This window comes from Ochotona curzoniae, unplaced genomic scaffold (assembly GCF_017591425.1).
Source record: "Ochotona curzoniae isolate NIBS_2020 unplaced genomic scaffold, NIBS_Ocur_1.0 scaffold_4701, whole genome shotgun sequence".
NCBI classification, from domain to species: domain Eukaryota; kingdom Metazoa; phylum Chordata; class Mammalia; order Lagomorpha; family Ochotonidae; genus Ochotona; species Ochotona curzoniae.
Window position 1 is genome coordinate 28,597,318 of NW_024467122.1, and position 25,556 is coordinate 28,622,873.

At 41.3% G+C, this 25,556-nt stretch overlaps 1 protein-coding gene across 1 annotated transcript in view; it reads right to left on the reverse strand.

The window, feature by feature from the left end:
• The window catches only part of TTC6 (tetratricopeptide repeat domain 6), a 143,767-nt gene extending 119,104 nt beyond the window's left edge, over nucleotides 1-24,663 (reverse strand). Inside the window, exon 1 of the mRNA XM_040970063.1 lies at nucleotides 23,737-24,663. Coding sequence (XP_040825997.1) covers nucleotides 23,737-24,663 — 927 coding nt within the window. The remainder of the gene's footprint in view (nucleotides 1-23,736) is intronic.
• Nucleotides 24,664-25,556: the final 893 nt, after the last annotated feature.

The window sequence follows — 25,556 nt, forward strand, 5'->3', positions numbered from 1 at the left end:
CCCCTTTTCCTTAGACAAAACGTTCAAGGTTAAATTTGCAAGGTAATGATTTGCAAACCTGATCCCTCGTTAGATAAAACTCCACATTAACCTTCCATCCTGAAATGCTCAGATTCGCTGAGACTGTCAAATTGGCACAGATATTGCTCATTTCTCAAAATCCTATCTACGTTAGTGTCCTGAACCTTTCGTCTGATGTAATTGGCATAAATAAAATAGCAGAGGTTGAATTTGACAGTATGGGCAGGGGCATTAGGGATTTAGATGAACAAAACCTACAAATATCGAAATTTATCTCACAAATAGTATTTCAAAAATAAATCTAAAGGTGCAATAACATGATTACTCTTTTATGAGACTAAGACCCAATATTTAAAGTGGAAATATACATGTATCTTCAAATAGGTCATTTCAGTTTCCAAAGTCATTTTATGCTGTATATATTTCCAAAATGATGGTGAAATAGACTTTGTCATACTTTTTTCTTATCCAGTGCTTTTCTAAAATTACAAAACCAAAAGATAAGACAAACTCCAAATTCTCCCACTATCACCCCTATCACTCCACACAGACAAAAAGAAATCATACTATCTCCACAAATACTACATGGGCTACACTGATTTTTATCAATTTAGAACTTATGCCTAAAAGGATTAACCAATTGCTTTACTCTTCTCTACTGCAATTTGATTATATTTTTACAAATCAAAACACTATCTCATTCAATTTTCATCTGCAGAAAAAAAAGGCTACCTAATGACAACTAGCATATCAAGTAATTTTCAATTCATAAATCTTAATGATAATTTTTTCCTTTATAGGCATTCATACTATTCATAATGGAATACCTGGTCTTCCATAGACACTGACACTTTCTTAACTCAATATCCATGTTTCAACTTGTCTGTCACTCAATTCTCTACTCAAATACTCTCCCAGTAGCATAGGTAGGTAAGTATACTTTTTTATTTGGAGGAGGAGAAATGTAGTCTCTTTTATTTTTAGTAAAAAGTTCCGAACTCTTAAGCCTCTTGAAAACCATTTTAATTGAGATGCCATTCGCTCATAATTTATTACTCCTCTAGCATATCCCTTGTACTGGACATGGATGCCTTCATGCATTTAGACTTTTGGATATGCATTTGAGATCAGTCACCCCTCGTGATTACAGATTCCAAGGAGCTGGCTCTTTCCTGGTCCTAACTGTGAAATGGCAAAGCTGAAGCTGTGATAGAAAGGAGGGGCCACCTTCCCACACCTCTCTCACTCAACTCATCACCAAACCCTTAAATTGGCGACCAAAACATAAACAGGTATCTCCCATTACAGTCATCCATTCAGCAGTAATGTTCACAACACCAACCTGGATCAGCACACATGACACAATGCCAACCTTGCCAACTTGCCTAGTGTTTGAAGCTTGCCTTTCTTACCACATCACCTAGGGCGAGGACTCTACTGTGGCATCTGGCAAACAGTAGTTGTTCAAAAACGTTTCACAAGCATTTAACATAGGGGAAACTTCTTCGTTCCCTCAAGATCGCCAACTGCTTTAAAGAAATCCGTTCTGGAGGCCCTGTGCTTTCTTCTGCATCTGAGGAATATTTTCGAGGAATGCGTTCAGAAACAGTTTGCCATCTACCAAAGAAAGTTTGCTTTCTTCACTGCTACACCTGGATTCCTGGCCTTGGGTGATTTCACCCCACTCATCTGAACATTATATTCCCAAGACATTGAATTAAGTGGCATATAGTTGTTTCCAAAAAGAAAAAAAAATCTGAGTTACCCCAAAGGCTAGATACTTGATAGTAGAGCAGCAAAACAGCGGACGATGTGCTATTAGAACTGACAACCATTAGGTGCTTTCCGTGCAGCAGGCACTGGTAAACACTTCCTAAACATTGTTTACTTCAACAAATCCATATGGTGGTTGCTATTATCATTCCAACTTTACAGATTTAAGAAAATAAATGGAAGTCGAGCAATGTGGTCATGAGTCTGAAGATGCATAGCCTTCAAGTATGGACAACAAAGTGGAGTGATTAGTGTAGCAAAATCCCTTGGTCATGCCCATGAATGGCATACTGGGTGGTGATGTCAGATTCATGTTTCTGAATGCCTTTGTACTTCTTGGGAATCCATAGCCTTATTTCATTATCCCCTGTTGGTCCCCGTTCAAAGTATTTGGGGCTCCCTCGCGCTGCTGAGTCATGTTGAATAAGGTTGGGAGGAGCTGTTGGGAAAATAAAAATCTAAAACAGGCATATCACATGCCTTCATTACCGATATGGCAGAAAGTTCAAGAGAAAGGAAGCTTACCTCAAATTTACACAAAGGTAGTTCTGAAAAGAAAGATTAAAACTGCTTGACTTTTCATCCCCTGTAAACTCAAGATCTCATGACTCATTCACAGCATGGTAGAAAGGCAGCAACAGAGAAATTAAAACATGAGATTTTATTGTAAAATTTCTGGGAATAGCTTAAAATGCAAATGGTTAAAGGGCTGATTTCACACTTCCAGTTGAGTTTCCTGTTAATGTTCTCTGGAGAGAGCAAGAGATGACAGCCCAAATACTTCCGGGCTCCTGGCTTCAACCTGACGCTGTCCCAACTACTATGGTTATTTGGAATCATCAAATGGAAATTCTCTCTCTCTCTCCCTCCTATAAGAGTGCCTTTCAAAACAATCAAACATTTTTAATTATTAAAAAAAGACATTTTCAGTGACTTATGTCTTTTGACTTGCCTATGTTTCTGGGAGTGTTACTACTTAGAAAAATTTTGTTGGGCCCGGCGCGGTGGCGCAAGTGGTTAAGGTCCTCGCCTTGCACGCCCGGGATCCCATATGGGCACTGGTTCTAATCCCAGCAGCCCCGCTTCCCTTCCAGCTACCTGCCTGTGGCCCGGGAAACCAGTAGAAGACGGCCCAAAGCTTTGGGACCCTGCACCCGCATGGGAGATCCGGAAGAGGCTCCTGGCTTCGGATTGGCATAGCATCGGCCGTTGTGCTCACTTGGGGAGTGAATCATCGGATGCAAGATCTTCCTCTCTGTCTCTCCTCTCTGTATATCCGCCTTTCCAATAAATAAAAAATTAATAAAAATAAATCTTTTAAAAAAAGAAAGAAATATTTTGTCTAGATATCACCCATGATTTCTCTTAAATTTATGAGAGTAAATTTAAAAGAAGAAAAAAATTATTTAATCCTGAACAGCTTTAGCCTCTTAGCAAAAAAAAAAACAATCTATCAATTCCAACTTCTATTTTGCTTAGAAATGTAGCTAATGTCATCTCAATGAGAAGTGTTTCTGAAAAGCATACAGATATCATTTTACCTATTCAAATTAGAAATAAATATATTTTGGACATGATTTGATAGTAAGAATTTTCAAATGTATTCAGCAAGACATGATTTGATAGTAAGAATTTTCAAATGTATTCAGCAAGACAGCTAGGCTTATTGCAATGCCTATTTTAAGTTGATACTGTATAAATAAATAATGTTCATATTAACAAACAATAAGCATGTAAATATCTTTTAGCATTCTACCAATAACTGTCTGTGAGAGGTAATCACATTTTGACAAGATGAAAACCCCAAAGCAGAACAAATTTTTCCATAGAAACTCAGAGAATTTTAGCGATTGGAGACCAGACTCCCAAAGTCAGTGTGCAAATGGGATCAATTTCCCGTCCATGCCACCACTCTCTCACACACCACAGGAGACAGCCAGCATTAAACTATGCTAGCAGGAAAGAATACTTTGATACAAAATAAGAAGCTACAGGCAGCCAGAGCAATAGCTCAACTGTCTATTCTTCTATCTGCAAGAACCAATACCCCACACGGCTGGCAATTTAGGCCCGAGTTACTGCACTTCCCTTTCAGGCCCCTGCGTGTGGCCTGGGAAAGCAATGGAGGATGGCCCAAAGCCTTGGGACCCTGTGTCCAAGTGGGAAACCTGGAAGAACCTGCTGGTTCCTGGGTTCAGTTCTGCACGTAAAGAAAAGAGAACCACTTGGGCTTCCTCACCTGCAACCACAGACGTCAAGGACACTTCCAAAACTCCAAAATGAGTAAAATCACTTCCCACCTGGCAAGCCTACTGTTGGGCAAATTATTATTTAGAGAGGAGATAAAATAATAAAAGTTTCAGTCTTCCAAGATGAAAAAAATGTACTTCCTAGGTCTCACTTATCTTGTTTGTAGCAAACCAAGAAAAAGCCACAGGATCCAATCCACAGACAGAGCAGCACTCAGGGCCAGAGCTGAACAGCAGTTCAGAGAGCAGTCAATCCTGTCCACAGCTCGAGACCCAAGGCCCCAACAGCAGCAGCCACAGCTTCTTGATGTGTCTGAATTTATTAAGAAGGCATTTACACTTCTATAAAGAGTTTAGAAATAACAGTGACATACACATAGAAAATTAAGCAATTGGGAAGGAATAGGAGAAAACCGCTTGCCATCATTGACTCTAGTTATAAACGGTAACTTGAAAAGAGGTAATCTTAACTCTGGTAACTACACTGAATACTGTGAATACATAAAATTACGATTATGATGGAAAGATAAATACGTACTTTGGGGTGGGTGGAAATAAAAGTAACAAATGTTATATTCCATATAGAAAATCAACAGACATAAATATGCAGAAGAAAGGAGAATATGTCAGAATTCAAAGGCAGTTTTGAAATGTAAAATATATAGGATGAAATAGCTAATAGAAAAGTTGTTTCTGTGGGAGCAGGAAGAAATAAAACAAATGGAAATACTGGGACAATGAAGTACTTTTATAATTCTAACACTAGATGGACTTTTTAAACTTGTATTACTTTGGTCAAAATAAAGAACTTAAAATATGACCAAAAATATCCAAAAAAAAGGGCCCAGCTTGGTAGCATAGTGGTAAAGTCCTCGCATTGAACGTGCCAGGATCCCATATGGGTGCCGGTTCTTGTCCCAGCAGCTCCACTTCCCATCCAGCTCCCTGCTTGCGGCCTGGGAAGGCGGTCGAGGACTGCCTAAAGCCTTGGGACCCTGCACCTGCATGGGAGACCTGGAAGAGGCTCCTGGCTTCGGATTGCCTCAGCTCCAGCCATTGCAGCCACTTGGGGAGTGAATCATTGGACAGAAGATCTTCCTCTCTGTCTCTCCTCCTCTCTGTCTCTCCTCCTCTCTACGTATCTGCCTTTCCAATAAAAATAAATCTTTTATTAAAACAAATCCAAAAAAAGCTATTTATTCTTTCAGTCTTTTTCAAATTTTTCAGATTTATTTTCAGTTTATTTGAAAGGCAGATGTAGAGAAAGGGGTGGGGGGAGAAAGAGCATGAGAGTCTGCTATCTACTGACAGCTGGGGCTGGGCATGGCCAACACCAGGAGCCCAGAATGTCACAGGGTGATGTCAAAATCTTTCCCTCTTCCTCTCCCTCTTCCACTCTGCCTCTTTCTCTTTCTGCTTCCTCGTCCCACCCACCCTCAATCTCTCCCTCCTCTACCCAAAACTATATCTTTCCTCCCATCACTGTCAACTTATAAACACTTTCATTTAAAAGAAAATCCTTACATAACCTCTTACAGCTGCAGTCCAATTTCTTCTTCTACCAATGCCAATTTTCCTGCAAATTATTCTTTGATCTCTTCACCATCACTCAACCTGCTACAATGGAACCCCATTAGCTCACTGATTGGATCAGTTCTCCCCTTCACGTGGTGACTGCACATGGCTGAGTGAATGGCTGCCTGTCACCACCCCCATCAAAGGTTATGTTCATCACCTGAGCATCTCTGAATGTCTGTGTAATTTGTGCCTTAAGTCACACAGCTTCATTTTTTTCCAGATTCGGTCTTCTAACTCTTGTTTCCCACTAATCTGAGTGGCACTGCCTCCAGAATGTTTCTAAAACATCAGTTTCATCAACTCATCCTCTTGGTCAAAGCTCTTCAGTTGCATTCCGATGTGTTCAGCATCAAATCTAACCCTAACCCTAACCCTAACCTTAACCCTAACCCTAACCCTAACCCTAACCCTTTCCTAACTCCTTTGCACAACTGCATGCTTACCACTGCCTGCGTGTACAGCTTCTTTACCCACAACTCATGCACTGACCCTGACTCAACCCAAGTTTGGCACTCTGTACTTAAGTCCTCCTCAAACAACTTTTAAACAGAGAAATGTTCCTTTTATATTAAAGCATACATAGGGAATTAAATGTCCCTAATATTTGATACCTTGGGGTTATCCGATAAACATTTACAAAAGAAAAATTCATAAATAACCCAAAAACTTTAAAGCTAGACTGGGAAGGAAGCAAGGGAATGAAGGAAGAAGGAAGAGAGGGAGAGAAAGAAAAGCAAAAGAAGGAAGGAAGTTAGGAAGGACAAGACTGACTATGCGCATTGTGGTGCAGTGTTTTAAGGAAGGACAAGCCTGACTCTGTGCATTGTGATGCAGTTTTAAGCTGTTGCTTGAGACACCTACATCTTACATCACAGTGCCAGACTGAGCCCAAGATACTCCACATTTCTTTTTTAAAAATGTATTTACTTATGTGAAAGTCAGAAACAGGGAGAGACAGAGAGAAAAATACATTTACTTCATGGAATGCTACTCACCAATTAAAAAAATAATAATAATCCAATCTTACCATTTGCAACAGAATAGATCCAGCTGGAAATCATTACACCTAGTGAAATGAGCCAGTCCCAAAGACACAAATATCTGATATGCTACAACTAACACACAGGACAAACAACAACAAAGAAACTATAAACTCTACTCTAGACAGATCAGCATCCTGGGAAATAACAGATGTATATAGCATGCATCTTTCCTCCTGAATAATAGAATAATAGAATTCCCATTAATATTTTTAATCACACTTTTACATTATGTAACTTTGTTTTCTTCCTTTTCCTACATTTATAATCTCATGATACAATTACATATCAGAAAGTTAAGCCTGTAACACTAACATGAATAGCTACGCCACCATTGTAATAACCTGGAGACAAATGAGAGGGACACACAGGGAGAGATGAAAATGAGGGGGAGAAAGAAGAAGAGTGATGATCCCCTATGTATGCAAATCTGCATCAATTTATCATTTATTTATTATTTGTTGTTGTTATTATTATAATTATTTTAAAATAATTTTATATTTTTAAAACAAACAAAAAAGAAACATTATTGTCTTTTGCAACAGAGCGGATGCAACTGTAGACCAATGTGCCTGATGGCAAGAGCAGGCCCAAAAAGACAGATACATTGTTCCCTTGATCTGTGGTTGCAAATGCACAGTGTGCAAAAAGATGTCATCTACATGAGCTAAATTGACATTTTGAGGATTTGATTCTTGTTTACAACCTTTGCCTGTACTCCTCAGCAACACTGTTTTTTCTATTTGTTGAATTCTTTGCTTGATGGAGTGTTAACCTTGTGACTTTGAAGTGACTTAAAGTATGCCACTGCAAAACTTTAAAAATTGGAGGAAGGCAGGTGGGAACATGAGGTGTAAGGAGGTTTGGGTGGGAAGCATCATTATATGCTTCCTAAACCTGTACTGTGAGATATATGAAATCTGTTCACCTTAAGTAAATCATTCAAAACACTTAGATAACATAAAAGAGATATAATTATTTATTTGAAAGTCAGAAACAAGAGAGACCAAGAGAGTCTTCCATCCACTGATTCACAGGTTGAAGTCAGGAACTGGAGGTTTCATCTGTTTCTCCCACATGGGAGGCAGGGAGCCCAGACACTTGGAATCCTCCACTGCTTTCCCAGGCATTTAGCAGCGAGCTGGACAGCAAGTGGTGCAACTGCCAGAACATGAATCAGCACCCATGTGAGATACCAGTGTCTCAGGAGGCAGCTTGACTGCTACATCAGATGATGACCCACATTCTTAAGTTCCTGTCTCTCACAAGGCAGACAGGATGGAGACCCTGGCACCTGACTTAGGACAAGCCTGCTCTGGATATGGTGGGCATTTGGGAAGGAAGCTGAGGGATGGAAGACATCTACCTTTCTCTCTTCCTCTCTCTTTATGTCTTTAAATAAAATAGAATCCCCTAGCGTCATAGCCTAGTGGCTAAAGTTCTTGACTTGCAATGCCAGGATCCCATATGAGCACCAGTTCATGTTCCAGCAGCCCTACTTTCCATTCAGCTCCCTGTTTGTGGGCCTGGGAAAGCAGTCGAGGACAGCCCAAAGCCTTGGGACCCTGCAGCTGTACGGGACACCCAGAAGAAGCCCCTGGGTCCTGGCTTCAGATTGGCTCAGCTCTGGCTGTTGCAGCCACTTGGGAAGTGAATCAACAGACAGAAGATCTTCCTCTCTGTTTCTCCTCCTCTCTGTATATCATACTTTCCAATTAAAATAAATAAACAGATCTTAAATTAGATGAATCTTCTTTTAAAAAGTCCAAATAGATAGTGACAGGAAACTAAGAATACCTTAAAAATTGTCCAGACAGTACTTAGGAAAAGTAAGAGAAAAAGAAAGCAAACAGAAAGAAAAGAAAGAAGCAGAGAAGGGAGAGGGGAGCAGAGAGGCAGAGCCTGGGAAACACCTCAGTTTTGTTATATATAACAACCAAGTGAAAAGATTCACAGACTTTATAATGAATCTGTGTGTAGGTAACAGTTCTCCGCTTTCCAAAAATCAATAAAAATTAACTTAGAGAACACATGTACTAAGTATTAATATTTCTATTTGTTTTCTGGAGAAAAACGACATACTGAAGTTTGCAAAGCTGCCCAACCTGTTCTCAAACCAGCACCCAGTCTGTGCTTTGTGGGTTTATTCTGTGGTTTGTGGGTTTATTCTTATTATTATTCTGATTTGCAAGGGAACTGGTTAATAATGCTGGGCTGTTATTCAAATGCAAATATATACAGATGCTTACAGTGTCTCTGGATCAATGAAAAATAAGAACAAAAGCAGTTCTTGCTCACCTATTCGCTGTGCAGACAACTACGCACCTCAGGGAGCTAGCAGGGATAGGAAGCAGGAGATAAAAAAAAAATCTTAGACCCAGAGAAAAAGAGATCAGCCAAGACTTGTGCCAAGGAAGCTCCCACACTTTCCCACAGGAAAGCGTTCGAGGCCCTCCCTAGAGGCTATTTACTCTCACTCACTTCACAAACAATATTACCTGGTTTATTTATCCAGTTTCTTAACCTACAGCAGAATAGAAATAAGACATTCAGAGGACATTTAGGAGAGAAGGGCTACTTCCAGCAGACTGAAATGCATGCAAAACAGAGCCCGCTGTCAGCTCAATGGAAAGGAGAAAACACAAATTATAAAGAAAAAAATTGAAAGTACAATTGGGTACAGGGTGTTGGGCAACACTTTTGTCATCCAGTGAGACCCTGGGGTATCACCATCTCACAAACGCAAAAGAATAAACAGACTTTACATACGTTTCTACTGATCGAGTAAGTGTAACAGAAGGCATAAATGTGTGTGCCCTTGAAGGACTTGGCCAAAAAAAAAAAAAAAAGAAAAGAAAAGAAAAACTTCATGGCTGGGTGTTTGGCACAGGAGATTAAGTCACACTGAGACACTTGGGACATGCACATCCCATACCAGAGTACCTGCTACTGAGCTCTGTATATGCTTCTAATCCAGCTTCCTGCCAATGCACCTGGGGGGCAGCTGGCTCAGGTTCTTGGATGCCTGTCATCCATGTGGGAGAACCGGATGGAGTTCCGGGCTCCTGGCTTTGATTTGGCCCAGTTATTGCTGTTGTGCACATTCAGGGACTAAACCAGTGGATGGAAGATCTCTCTCTCTCTCTGAGATTTAAAAAAAAAAAAAAAATAGCATCTAAAATGATTCATTTGCTGAGACACCCTCATGAGAATAGTCATAATGTACTTTAAAAATCTAGTTGAAATATGTATGTGTGTGTACATATAAACTGAATTGTTGAATCTAAATTTCACAAGAATTTCAAAACTGCTCAACAAATACATAATATCAAAGAATATAAGACCAGCAGCTATAGGATACCTGGAGTTTGGTCTCTGAGCTCCACCACTAACTATATACTCGGCCTTAGCAAATCAGTTACCTCTTAGCCTGTCTCCTCATTTGTCAAATTAAGAGGCTAAAGAGATGATTGTGAAGTATCTTGTTAAGCTTCTCTCTAATTCCCTAGAATTCTCCCTTTACCCCTACTATGTTTGGCTGTGGTCTCAAGTAACAAGCATCACTGCAGGAAGTAAAGTGATCAAACAACAGACTGTTCCGGCTTCCCCGTTTCAAAGGCTGGGAACCTGCTGGAACACAAAGAACTCAGGACAATAACAACCGGGAAAAGAACAAGACAATCTCTTTAATAACATTTCCTCCTTCTAGCGCAAGAAAATAACTGAGTTGCTAGACCAAAGGAAGCCGGTAGGGCTGAGATGGGTGAAAGGAGTTATTCGATTGTCCCACCTTGGACCCAGTGCCATTTCCTCTTCCTCACAGCTCACGAAATTCGCACCAGTCCAGCCGTCCAGCAATCAATTGTAACCGGTATTTCCCCCTGAGAATCCCGCCCCAACTTCCCAGCCCCTTCCCCAACTTCGCCCGCTTTCCAATCGTTCCTAGGCAATCACTTGTGACAGTCTCAGGCACCAATCCCCTGGGGTCTGCCCTCAGTCCCTCCCAATCCCCATGCCCCACACCTTGTGGGCTCACCTGAATGGCATAAAGGCACACAGGTGTGGCTCTGTCTCTCTCTTCCCCTTCTGCCCCCTCTCCCCTTTCCTCAGTGCTCTACCACCACCCTGTCCCATTCATGCCCCACTGGAATTAACCAGGTTGCGACCGGTATTTTCGGCTCATGGTAAAAGAACCAGGCCACGGGAATTAGCTGCATATAGTTACAAAAACTAGAACCTTAACTGTTTTAAATAACTAACATTGAGAACAGACTGTGTGGGATGTGGGCCATCCCCAGAACCCCAGGGCTAAACCCCAAGGAAGCAAGAGGATGTCCCTGTAGGAATGGAGAATGGTGATGACCCAGGACAACCTCCCATGGAGACTTCAAGAAGCTGCAAATCCCAGAGAAGAAATGGCTTCATGGGGTGCCCCGGGAGATGCAGCATTACATAATATCACAGAGTTTACCAGACTCGGGCATGGCTTGAGAACAATTACGTAACCTCTGTGCCTGTGTTGAAGCGCTGAGAAACAGGGGCAACTTAGACAGGGGCAAGGTCAACCAACGATGTTGGAAAAACCCAAGGAAACCATCAGGTGGACACATGGCACATGTCAACAGAGGTGTTTTTCCTGTCCTGCGCCCTAAATGAACTCTGCAGATATCCCAGTGATGAGGCTGGGGAACCCTCAGATGATTCTCAGTTTTCATAGCCCTAATTTTTTATTTCTGGAACTATCCACAGAAACGTTTTTCGCTCCTATATCTAATAAAAGATACAGCTTCTAAGGTCTAGAATTCCAAGTACCAGAAATTGAATGTGTCCTGATAAGTTGAGGTTTCAAGCTGGGAGATCATATTTTAGTTACGGTATTTTTTTTTTAATATTTTGTCACTTTGTCCCACATCACAAGCAGTGACATTTGCTACCTTCACAACATCACTTTGTGCTGTATTCCCCCATCCAAAGTCCCACTGCTACTCCTCCAACACCCAGCAGCATTTCTACCGTCTCATTCCTGGGTTCAGAACAACCCTCTCCCACACATGAATTCTGTGGATTGTGCCTTTTCCTATTTTAGGCATCTGTTCACCCAGCATGTTTCTTTATGGTCTATTCCTAAACATCTTATTTTAATATCTCTCCCTCTCCCTCTTATTCTCTCTTTTATCCTGCATTATTTTTCCTTCTGACATCTATTGTCTACATGACATTACTACTGTGTTTATTCTCTGCCTCCTCCCTCTAGTTTGTTTTCCCCCCAAGAAAATAGGGACTGCATTGGTTCACTAATATTTCCAATGTCTGACGTGGAATTAGACATAAGGGATTCCCCCAGTAACAGTGAATGTATAACAAACGTCTTAAAGGCCAAAGATGGTGCGGAGGGGGTCTGAGTTGGACAGCTAGATTTCAGGCATCCTTGCCTCAACTGAGACACTGCAGACATCACTAAGACATTGATCTCCCCGAATCTCTAATTTGAAGCAAAACTTCACAACAGCAAAGTATTGCAAACTGGCCTTAAGCAAATGTGAAAAAGCCCCGGAATGGATAAAGCAATTAAGGGTGTAGGGAAATAGACTGGTGAGAATGAAGTTGGTTCAACTTCACTGTAATGGCAATGTAGCAGTGCCTTCTAAATATTCAAAATATACTACCTTATTTAATATGATCTTATTGAATTAAGTGTATTATTAACTCCAGTGCAGAAATAAGAAGATCAAAATTCTACTAACAAAAATAAATTGGCAAAAGTTGATATAAATAAATTGCAAATTAAAGATCCCAAACTAGCTCATGTAACTTTCAATCATGGCTTTTGTCACCATTTTCTGTTATCTTCTGAGTCCCTTAAAGCTAAAAAAAACTGTCACACACAAAATCTTTCCGCTTTTCAAACCTAGTACAATGTTAAACATTGTGGATATATAGTAAACTTCTGATGCAAGCGCAAATAACTCTTGGAACTTGAGGATCTCTGCAGAAGAGGTGTCACCCATCAAGACCACGACACAGATCACTCAGTATCTTCTACTCTGTTCCGTGGTGACAGAACGCGAGCCTTGGCTATAAGGGTGCAGTGGGTAAGACATCCCTTTGGATGCCTGCACCTGGCATCAGAACACCTATCTGCCCTGGCTCTGCTACTATTTCCAGCTTCCTTCTACTGTGTACCCTGGAGGCCACGTGGTCCAGCCCAGCTGTTCTGGACAACTGGAGAAGTGAATCAGCAGATAAACCTTTTAATAAATAAAATAACCTTAAAGAGAAAACTGAAAGAACACGAACCTTGGTACATGGTTGTTTCAGTTACTGACTTCGCTTTTCATCCTCTGTGGCGGTTAAATGTGGCCATGTGGGCCACGTTCTAGCTAACTAAGCACAAGCTGAAGTAGTGGGCAGCCTCAGGTATAAGGTTTTCTTGTTGAATTCCTTCCTCTGGCTGGAGTGCAAATGTGAAGATTGGTACAGTAACACAGGACTTCGAGAAGGAGGACCACAGACAGCAGAATTATCAGATGGCAGAGCAACCCACCCTGGGTCTCTGGCTTTGATGAATACCACACCAACTTTTTACCTAATTTGTACTTACAAAAGAGAAGTAAACTTTCATCTTGTCTAAGTCATTGTTCTTTTGGGTTTCCTGACTATCTGAACCCATTAACTATCCAAAACTCCTTAAGTTAGGACTGCTATTTACTCATTGCCGTGTAACTTTATATATGGTTAAATTGGTTTGGCTTTGTACTAGTAGAAATCTCTATGAATTATTCATTTCTCTTAGCATTGTCAAATATTTCATTGAAAGTGGATATTTAATAAGCCTTTTCACTTAACCCTAAAGAGCAATAGAATAGCCATGTGTAAAAAGCTATAATTCAGTAAACTGCTTAATAGCCACAGTTGATTATCAAAGACTGCACACAACTAGATGGGTCTCAACAGCAAAACAGGACAATAATAAGTGTACCAGCTGTCTCAATCGTACCTATCTTTATAACTGTATTTCCAATGATCAAGAGATGAAGAACATGAGAATAAATATATTCCTGAGGAGAAATCTATCTGAAATGATGGGACCTGGATTTAAAATAATGTATTCCTAGGCACCTAATAAATTTACAGTAAGCCAAGCAGAGCACAAGAATTTTACTTACTGTATTGTATTAGGACTAAAGGAAGGATTGGCTACCTAACCTATTAAAATGTTAGAGTTGGACTAGACAGTAAATGAGGTTTTTCCATTACATTACAAAAAGGTAATGATCAACATGCTAATTAAAAGCCGACTACATAATCACAACAATTCGATGGCCCTATCTAAATAATATCCAAGGCACTAGTTCTTCAGTCTGGTTTTTGAGACTTCCTCGTTGGACCATTTGAAACACCACATCTCTTGCTGAACATTCTCAACAATTCCCTTACCTACCACAGATAAGATTGGAAAAATGTCAAAGTAACTCTTCAAAAAAAAAAAGTATACATATACAAAAGAGGAATTGAACTATACCCATTGAGTCAAGAAGCGAAAGTGTTTGGTATTCACTTTGACACTAGCTCAAATATTTCTAATAAATAAATAAATCTAAAATATATATTATCTTAAAAACTAAAAGAAGGAGAAAAATATCACTATAGTCTTAGAATTACATCTATAAACTGCATTGAATCTGTTCTCCTTGTAGTAATATCACATTAAAGAGAAAAAAGTATAAAGGGGTAAAAAAAATTTAAGTGAAAAGTCTATTTGACAAGAGAATTGGCGAGCAAAAGCAATTTTATTTTCTATTCATATTAATGATCACATAAGTTGGTGGAATCAGTGGTTTTTGACTGAATATAACTCGTCAGTCACCAGATAATCAATACAAATGTCAGTACTATCTATAATTCTTCCTGCCTGTATCCTTTCACTTTCATCACAAAACATGCTATCTTCAAGCAGCAATTAACAATCTAAACAGCCCAATAACATGCACTGAGATTGAATCAGTAATTAAAGCCCTCCCAGTCAAGAAAAGTCCTGGACCAGATGGCTTCACCACTGAATTCTACCAAATGTTTCAAGAGGAACTTACCCCAATCCTACACAAGCTTTTTCAAACAACAGAAAAAGAGGCAATCCTCCCAAGCTCTATGAAGCTAACATCACCTTAATACCAAAGCCAGATAGAGAAACAACAGAAAAAGAGAACTACAAACCAATATCCTTGATGAACATAGATGTGAAGATCCTCAATAAAATACTAGCCAACAGGATCCAACAACACATCAGGCAGATCATTCACCCACACTAGGTGGGATTCATTCCAGGCATGCAGGGATGGTTCAACATCCGCAAAATAATAAATGTAATACATCACATCAACAAATTGAAAAATAAAAACCATGTGATCCTCTCAACAGATGCAGAGAAAGCATTTGATAAAATCCAACACCATTTCATGCTGAAAACCCTAAACAAGATAGGCATAGAAGGAATGTTCTACAACACAATCAAAGCAATTTACAAAAAACCCAATGCCAGCATCAAACTAAATGGGGAAAGATTGGAAGCCTTCCCACTAAAATCTGGAACTAGACAGGGATGTCCACTATCAACCCCTACTCTTCAATATAGTATTGGAGGTCCTGGCCAGAGCTATTAGGCAAGAAAAAGCAATTAAAGGAATACAAATTGGAAACGCGAAATTGAAATTATCGCTGTTTGCAGATGACATGATTCTCTACATGGGAGAACCAAAAGACTCAGTCAAGAGACTATTGGAACTCACAAGAGACTTTGGCAGAGCAGCAGGATACAAACACAAATCGATTGCACTAGTGTATGCAAATAATCCCATAGATGAGAAAGAAATTGTAAGTACAGTCCCCTTTAAAACAGAGGAGAGGAATCTTAAATACCTAGGAATTAAGCTAACTAAATATGTGAAAGACCTCTATGATGAAGGTCTCTGTGATAAATCATTTAAAAAGGAAATAAAAGAAGACCTTGAAAAATGGAGAACCTTACCATGTTCTTGGATTGGCAAGCTCAGCATTATCAAAATGACCATATTACCAAAAGCAATATACAGATTCAACACAATCCCAATCAAAATCCCAACAACATTCTTCTGAGAAATAGAAAAGATGATACAGAAGTTCATCTGGAACCACAAAAGACCACGAATAGCTAAAGCTATCCTGAAAAAATAGAAATCAAGCTGGAGGAATCACAATTCCAGACCTCAAGATATGCTACAGAGCAGTGGTTATCAAAACAGTCTGGTACTGGTACAGAAACAGAGAAGAATATCAGTGGAACAGAATAGAAACACCAGAAGGAAGCCCACACATGTATAGTCAACTAATTTTTGACATTTCGTCTGTACCAACAATGTCAGGGTACACTTAAATAAGACTGATGGAATTATGATTCCTTATGAAGGACTACGTTGTTGTAACAATATGGGAAGAATCTGACAGGGGTGGGAGTTTGTAGGGGGGAGTCCCAGCCTATACAAAATTGTAATAATAATAATAATAATATAATAATAATAATAATTTTTTAAAGAAATTTTTAAAAATTCTATCTTTAGTTCCCAGCCTGCATGCTATGCCATTCCCATCATCTCTACAAACACTAAAGGACTCTTTGGGCAAATCTTTTGTTTTTGCTGAGGTCCAAAAGCTCTGGGCTCAAAAGTATCTAGCAAGAGGCCACAAGGCCATAGCAACACAGTACAATACAACAATCCTCCCACTTATACAGTCATCTCAAGACCAGAAATTATTCTGGAAACCTGGGCTCAGGGACATAAGGCAATGAGAAAGAAAACAGGAAGCAATGATGAAGGACAGGGAGAAAAGAAAGTGCCATAAAGTTGATGTAGAAATAGAAACTATACTGAGGAGAAGACACCGTGGTTTAATACACTCATTATCTGCCTGTAGTACCAGCATCCCATATGGGCACCGGTTAGTGTCCCCATTGCTCCACTTCAACCCAGTTCCCTGCTTAAGGACTGGAAAAGCAGAAGATGATTCAAGTCCATAGGGAGATCCAGAGGAAGTTTCTGGCTCCTGACTTTGGGTCAGCTCATCTCTGGCCATTTCAACCATTTGGGAAATGAACAAGAGAATGGAAGATCTCTCTCTCTCATTCCCTCTGTCTCTCTGTAAATCTGCCTTTCAACTAAAAAAAAAGGAAGAAATCTTGAAAAAAAAAAACCAAACTAGAAGTCGGGAAACTAAAACAGTCCTAGTACCAACTATAGTGCTTATGTGTCTGGCCTTGCAAAACCCATTTTTTCACACTGGTTCTCAGTTTTGTTATCCATAATAAATTATTACCTTCAAGCTGTAGACAATATTTCAACAAAAATAGAGGGTAAACATCATGGGAAATTTATCATCAGGACTCTAAAGCTCTTTTCCATAAACAAGAACACAAAGTAAAATATGACACCCAAAAAAGTTAATAAATGAAAACATATATTGCTAATTTCAATTAATCAGACTAAGAATTTAATATTTCTCCTACCACACCCACAAAAACTCATTTTTTAAAAAATCACAGAAAATGTGAAACCTCTCCTCTCTCCTACCAGATCAAGATTCAACATACTTCACAATGAACTGAGAAGGCCAGATACATATAAAAGAATATCCCCCCTAAAATGAAACAGACATCTTACATGATGTTAAAATGTGTTGTGCAGGTTTATTAGACTGTTTTCATTTGGGATAAGAGATGCTTAAACATGACTGTGGTTGGCTAGTGCTCAAGTTTTTTATTTTACTGTCAAAACTGTTTATCCACCCAGCCTTAAAACCCACATGTTTACCTATTCTGCTATAAAACAAATACTGTGAAGAATACAGCTGCCTAGCTTCAGGCTGTTTGCAGCTACAGAATGGCTGACTTCAAATACTACACTTTTCAGTGATAAAATATAAACAGTTTCCCATTTACAATAAGTCAATGGGACACAACTTGGATATTACAATTGGTGCAAAGTGATATCAAGGCAACCATATTATTCTAAGCCCTGATACCAATTTTACACAGTAAGCAATTGTATAAGATCTGTTTTCTGTAGGGTTTTTTTTTTCCTGCCCTCTAGTTTTACACAGATTAATGAAAATTAAGGATTGTAGTATCACAAAAATACCCTGAGAAAGCATCAACACTCCACGGTGTGTTAGATCGTAACTTAGAGGCTCACTAGCTAATGTACCGGCTCATCTGCCACACAAAGATCACAAAGCCTCAGACCAGCCATAAGATTTAAAAGCATTAAGTTTAGCATCCTATGGTCGAAATATATTTAACGTTTCATTGGGAGTTCATCTTTAATTTTCAAGTAGAGGTGTGTACTGCATTGTATCTTCAAATCTCAACATGATAGTCACCATTACTGGCATCCCATGTGGATGCCAGTTCTAGCCTTTGTTGCTCCACTTCTGATCCAGTCTCCTGTTAATGTGGCCCCAGGAAGCAGCCAAAAATGGCGCAGGTCCTTGGGCCTCTTCTCTCATGTGGGAGACCCAGAAAGGGGAAGCTCCAGGATCCTAACTTAAGCCAGGCTCAGCCCTGACTGTTGCAATCATTTGGCAAGTGAATCAGCAGCTCTCTCTTTGTCTCTGTCTCTCACCGTCTTTCTATTATTTGGCCCTTCAAATAAATAAAGCTTTAAAAAGAGAGAGAAACAAGAAAACATTAAATACTTTTAAATAAAATGCATCTTTTCAAAAGGGTACATTACAAATGATACATGTGGATGTTTATCCACTGAGAGGTCAATATGTTGCCAAATAATGGATATAGTATAGTCTCACGTTTATATAGAAGAATATCTTGAATGTGGAATATGTACAGGATGAGCAAGAAGTACTGGTTAGTTTGGGGAGTTAAGGACCGCGTTAGGAGAGAATACACCATTACTCCCTCCTGACTTTTATAAAGAATCTGCTCCTATCATTCAAGTTTCTATTTCGAGACATAGATGCATATTTAGTTATTTAAAAAATCATACAGAAAGATCCGTAGCACTCTTTACTCAGCCTTCCCCAGTGATAACACTGTGAAAAATTACAGAAAATCACAACCAGGATATTGGCACTGAGAGTTCAGCTACAGAAACATTTCCACCACCATAGGAATTTCTCATGTTGCCCTTTCGAGAGCCGCACACACTTCCCTGCTTCCTTCTCTGTCCGGGCAAGCACAAACCTGCTCATTTCTACAATTCTGTCATTTCAAAGATGTCGTATAAATGAAATCATACAGTGCCTGACTTCTGGAAGTGGGCCCTTCTTCCTCGGCATAACTGCAGATTCACCCGAGCTGTTGCAGGTATCAACACTTCAATCTCTTCCTCTGGCAGGGTAGTACGTATATTTACTCCTTGAGGAGCATCTAGCTTTGGTTGCACTTTTGGGTTGTTACTGAGGACGCTGCTGTGAACAGTAAGTTTTCCCTTCTCTGTCACAACTGCTAGATCACGTGGTAATGCGGGCATTACCGTAAAAAAAAAAAAAAAAAAACACTTCCAACTGCTTTTCAGAGTGGCTGTAACAGTGTCTATCAACAATTTATGAGTGACCTTGTATCTCTGTATCCCTGCTAGAATTGGTGGTGTTGCATTTTGTGTATTTTAGACATTCTCATAATTGTTCACTGGTATCATAGTGGTCCTGACTTGCATCTTCTAAAGGTGAATGATATGGAATGTCTTTTTGTGTGTGTGTGTGTGTGTGTGCTTACACTCCATCTGTATATACTCCCAAGTTAATGTCTGTTTATATCTTTTGCCCAATTCCTTTTTTTAAACTTTTTATTACTTACTTATTTATATGAGAGGCAGAGTAACAGGCAGGCAAGTAGGCAGAGCTCCCATCTGACAGTTCATTTCCCAAAGACCTACAACGACTTGGGATGGATGCCAGAGAAAGTTAATCCAGGTTTCCCACATTAGTGGCAGGGACTCAAAAACTTGAGCCATGACCTTCACTTCCCAAGGTCTGTGTTAGCAGAAAACTGGAGTCAGGAGCTGCAGAAAGATATTGACTCTGGATACTCCAACGTGGGATGCAGATATCTTCTAGGCTCAACACCCACCCCATTTTATCTGCTTTCTAATTGGATATTTTACTGCTGAGAGCTCTTTACAAGTCCTGGACACCAGCCCTTTGCTGTGGATGTGGCTTACAGACATTTCCTCCTAGCCCACAACCTCTTTACGTCCTCTGAATAGAGTCTTTCATAGACAAGAGAAAAAAATTAATTTGGAAAAAGTCTAATTTGTCATTTTTGCATTTAAGCATCATGCTTTTAGTTTCAAATCCAAGCATCCTTTGACATTAAAGCCGTAAGATACTCTCTTATTTTTTTTTCCTGACAGTGTTCTAGCTTCACGCCTCAGTCCATGATCTATTTGAAGCTGATTTTGAAATAAGGGAAGACTTTGGTAGAAGTCCTGTTTTGTCTGTGAAACCCACTTGCTAACCAGCAGTATTTGGTATCAAAGTGATCACTCCTCCATTGAGCTGCTCTTTCACCTTTATCAAACCAGCTGGGAAGAGGTAGATGAATATATTTCTTCATTCTCTATTCTATTCCACTGATCTTTCCAACTCTCCCTCCACCGAGACCATACCGTCTTGATTACTGTACCTATATGACACAGCTCGAAGTGAGGCACACTAATGCTTTCCATTTTTTCTTCTTTTTTAAGCTATTGTTAGCTATTCTTTTTCCTTTGTCTTTCCATATGTTCATAAATACTGAAATATACTTGCCAGTATCTATAATAAAATTTTCTGGGCTCGGGCCCGGCGGCATGGCCTAGCGGCTAAAGTCCTCGCCTTGAACGCGCCGGGATGCAATATGGGTGCCGGTTCTAATCTCGGTAGCCACACTTCCCATCCAGCTCCCTGCTTGGGGCCTGGGAAAGCCTTGGGACCCTGCACCAGCGTGGGAGACCCAGAAGAGGTTCCTGGTTCCCAGCTTCAGATCGGCGCAGTACCGGCCGTGGCGCTCCCTTGGGGAATGAATCATTGGAGGAAGATCTTCCTTTCTGTCTCTCCTCCTCTCTGTATATCTGACTTTGTGATAAAAATAAATAAATCTTTAAAAAATTTTTTTCTGGGCTCAAATTCCATACTTTGCTTAGAAGTTGGTATCTGTTAACATATTTCAATAATACAGTGTTGATAACATTAGGTTGGTACTTAGATTGTTGATCAGACAACCTAACTCCTAAACCAAATCGCCACCTCAAATGACTTTTTTTTATTGAACACTTGGTGTTACTATTATCTAGTGGATAGGTGGGTGCCAGGGACACTTTGAAATATGCTACAATTCATAAGATAGCTACCCACATTGAAGAACCATTTAGTCCAACATTTGAAAATGCTAAAGGTGAAAATTCTGGTTTAAATGTCTGACCTATATCTGATTGCTAAGTTCAGTCTTCAGATATTTGTGTATCTCCTGATTCCTGTGTGGGAAACTTTGAATGAAGAGTCTAAAATGACTTCGCCCGAGGTCTAAAACAGAAATAATTCTGCCAGTGGTTTTCTCTTTGGTTCCACTTTAAAACTTCCACAGCAAGGCGCCATGCTTGCTGTCCCTAGAGAGAACATCAAGTTATATACACTCCAAATTTTAAAGCAAATGATCAGATTCTAATCCTAAAACTTTTTTTTAAAAAAAAAAATCATTATTTAGATACCACTTTCACATTTATCATGCTCATATGCCCATCCACAACTCCATTCTCCCCCTAATCAAATTTCTGTTTCTGTTGGAGTTAGACAGAAGCAGAATTTTAAAAAGCACCAAAGAATCCAAACTGCATTGAGAGAGAGAGAGAGAGACAGGATATGAATCTGAATAACGCAGACAATGGACGGTAGGGTTGGGACTGCCATGTTTGATACCATCCGTGCCCCACAGCACAGAACTAGGGTTCCAGGCTCCTGGTTTTAACAGCCCATAATCCATGCCACTCTCCTACATGAAAAAAAAAATCAGGTAAATGAAGCACCAAAAACCAAACATACACAAGAGACATGAGCACTGTGGGTATAAGAACAGAATGCATTGTTCTGATGTTCAACATTCATTTGATATTCTCCTTTTGTTTACTCCTCATTCCAGCTGAACCCTTCAAATGGCACTCTTTCTTGGGGGTTCTGGTCTGAAGTATTAACAGGCCACAACCATTCAGGTCTTTTATCCAGTTTCTCATCTTGGCTCCTTTTCCCATCAAAGTATCATAACTGTGCCATAAAGCATGGGGTCTACCCCAGTGCATCTACGCCTTGTCTCTTGGCGAAGGCTGCTCAGTGAGCATCCCTGAAGGTTTTGTCTAACAGCTGTGCAGAAAATCTCATTCAAAACACCCACTTGCAATGACCTGCAGAGTCAGTCACACTAACCTGGTTCAGTAACCAGGGAGAAGGGGGTTGGGTCTTAATTCAGAACATTTGTCATACTCTTCTCACAGACGTTAGGTCAAAGACAACAGTGGGTGGGCCCGGCGCGGTGGCGCAAGTGGTTAAGTCCTCGCCTTGCACGCCCGGGATCCCATATGGGCGCCGGTTCTAATCCCGGCAGCCCCGCTTCCCTTCCAGCTCCCTGCCTGTGGCCCAGGAAAGCAGTCGAGGACAGCCCAAAGCTTTGGGACCCTGCACCCGCGTGGGAGGCTCCTGGCTTCGGATCGGCATAGTATCGGTCCGTTGCGCTCACTTGGGGAGTGAATCATCGGACGGAAGATCTTCCTCTCTGTCTCTCCTCTCTGTATATCCGCCTTTCCAATAAAAAAAAAATAATAAAAATAAATCTTTAAAAAAAAAAAGACAACAGTGGGGACTCTTGTCCGTACGTGTTTTTGCTTCTCTTTATGACTGCATTCCTTAAATCACAGCCAAGACTATGTCCTGAAGCTGGAGCCATCTTAAAGACACACCGTGGCAGCAGTCTTCTGTGTACTAACAAGAGAGCTAGAGCTGTGGCCAAGAACAGTAACAGAATCTTCCTCCTTCTTACTGTCATGCTTACAAAGGCTTTGTGTCTCATTTTTTCCTTTGAGTTGTATGGTTCAAATGGCCCTACTTCTCTCTTTTTTTTTCTTTGCTTTCAATGTCTCTGCCAGAACAAAATCTAGGTAATACACAAAATCTCAACTATTACCCTATATTGCTTTACTTCTTGCCAGGAACTCATCATCGTCAACAAATGAACCATCCTGGGCATGACCCCAGGGTAGCCTCTAGGAACAAACACCTGCAGTGGAGTCCAACTCCACCACGCATCAACCACAGGACACTCTGCAGTTCCTTGAGCCTCAGGAAAAGCAGGAAGGTCCAGTAAGTAAAACCTAGGCTGTTACCTATCTACCTCACGTGGCTGTTGTTGGGACCAAAAAAAAAAAAAACACTTAACGTGCGCCCCATAGTGTCAGAGTATGTGTGAGTGTCTTGGGGGGGGGCGGGAAGAAAACACATATTTTTTAAATAAACATTTCAAGAAAATGGTTTTCACTGAAAATCGCACATAACTGTAATTAAATTTCTTAAGAGGGCTACCCTGCTTTCAGGATATTAATCACTGTAATTCACTATAACGCTAATGACTACCTGCAAAGGATTGAGTTTGTATCTGTTAGCTCAAGATTAAATAATCATGACGCTTTTAAAGCGGAACGCTCCTAATGATCTATTACAGGTCTTCAAGAAGTCCATGGAAAGTGTGCAAAAGCTACACGTGCATTCCAAGTTTCCTGCACCAAAATAAACTTTCAATTAGCGTTTTCTTTTTTTTTTTTTTTTGCAAATCCCTATTCATGTGCTTTAAACCGGGAAATCTCTTTTACTTTGAAAAGAGGACATACTCCCTTGATGGAAAAATCAAACGCAAACCAACCGCCAGGAAGCTGAACAACACCGCAGCGTTTTGGCGTTACAGCAACTCTTGGGCCGTCTGAAATATCGTGCACAATGAACTCATCATCCTAACGTTAGCTCCATTTACGCAAGACAAACATTACAGCCGTCAGGGCTTCACCTACTTCCACTCTGAAGTCGTAGCTCGGGCCCAGGATGCTCTGGATGAGCTCTTTGATGGTCTGGTCAGAGGCTAGCTGGGTCTCCGAGTACAGCGAGGTGAAGATCTCCTTGAAGGACGTGGGGGTCGGTCGCCGGGGCGGCAGGGTCAGCCAGGAGGCCTCCAAACCGTCGCTGGCCTGGCGGCTGGTGCGCTGGGCCCTGAGCCCGGCCGCCTCCCCGGCCTCGCCGCGGGAAAGCTGGCTCAGGTAGTGGGTGGTGATCCTCACGTGCCTCCACCTGCTCGGGGCCACGTCGCTGTCCTCGCTGGAAAGGGAGCTGGTCTTCCTGGCGTTGGCCCTGCGCGTGTCAGCGGATGGAGCCCGCTCCTGGAGAACTTCGTACGCCCGGGCCGAGTCTGTGGCCTGCTTGGACGCCGCGGGGCGCGGGGTCAAGGGCACCGGGCGCGCCCTGGGCCTGACGAGCGGTGCGGGCGGCGGCAGCAGGACCACAGGTTTCGAGGTGCCCACCCCGGAGGCGATGAGCGGCGGCTTCTTCTGGAAGGGGTAGCGGCGGAACGCGGAGCTCCGCAAGTAGAACTCGTGGGGGCGGAATACCCGGGCCTTCGGCCGCGCGGCCGCCTCGCCCAGGCCCCGGGGGCGCGCGGCACTTGGGAGCCTCTCCTGCTCATGGGCCTCGGGTCCTCTGACCAAAGGGGGCGCTGGTAGCACCCCGACTCCAGCAGGGGAAACCGACTTCTGGCCTGCAAGGTGGACTGAGTCCGGGGCCTGAAGGAGGCGAATGGGTGCTTCCTCTAAGAGCGGCCTGGAGGCTAACTTGTGCTTGAGTCTGAGAAAATCCTTCTTAGTATCCTGGCGAAGCTTCTCAAGCTCTTTAAATATGTACGATTCTTCTCTGGGTTTCAGTCCAAAGTGCTTCGGGATCATGGACATCTTGACCAATGAGACCTACCAAACAGGGGACTTTTGTTAGTGTCAGTCCAACATACACATGGTGGTGGTTGGGATTTAAAAAAAAAAAAAAGCTACCCCCAAGATGTGCAATTTCTCCAAGGGAAAGATAAAAGGGGGGGCAGGGGGAGGCAGGAAAGTCTCTGGAATTGCAGGGGCCGAACGCCTGGGGGCTGGGGAGCTTTGACCCCCTTCCCAGCAGAGTTAGGAAGAGAAGGCTGTGTGAGCCTCCTGGTAGGCTATGTGCCAAGCCTTAAGTGCCAGGTGTTTGCACTTGTTCCTGTACTCTACCAGAAGACACAGAAAACGTGCAGCTCCTGGTAGCTCTGTAGGATATTAATGTTGAATGGAGGTCTACAGCCAAATATCTCACTTTACTTCCTAAATTTCAGGACAAAGTTAACTTTCAACGCACAACACTAACATGCCAAAAGACACTTTGAAGCCCAGCAACAGTCTGTCTCATCTAGGAAAATCTGCAGCATTGCAAAGAAAGTAAAAATGTTCTGAAAATATTTTCTTTGGGGAAAAAAAGGTGGCAGAAATGAGATCTGCTTCTCTCCATCATAATTTACCAAAAAGCCTAAAAGGAAATATATATGCAAATATATTAATAGCTTTGCTTTTAAAAATGGACTAACAGGCCCAGAGTGGTAGCCTAAGCAGCTAAACTCGCCTTGCATGCGCCAGGATCCTATTTCGGTGCTGATTTGTGTAGTGGCTGCTCCAGTTCCCAGCCAGCTCCCTGCCTGTGGCCTGGGAAAGCAGTCGAGGACGGCCCAAAGCCTTGGGACCCTGCACCCATTTGGGAGACCTGGAAGAAGCTCCTGGCTCCTGACTTCAGATCAGCTCAGCAATGGCTGTTGCACTCACTT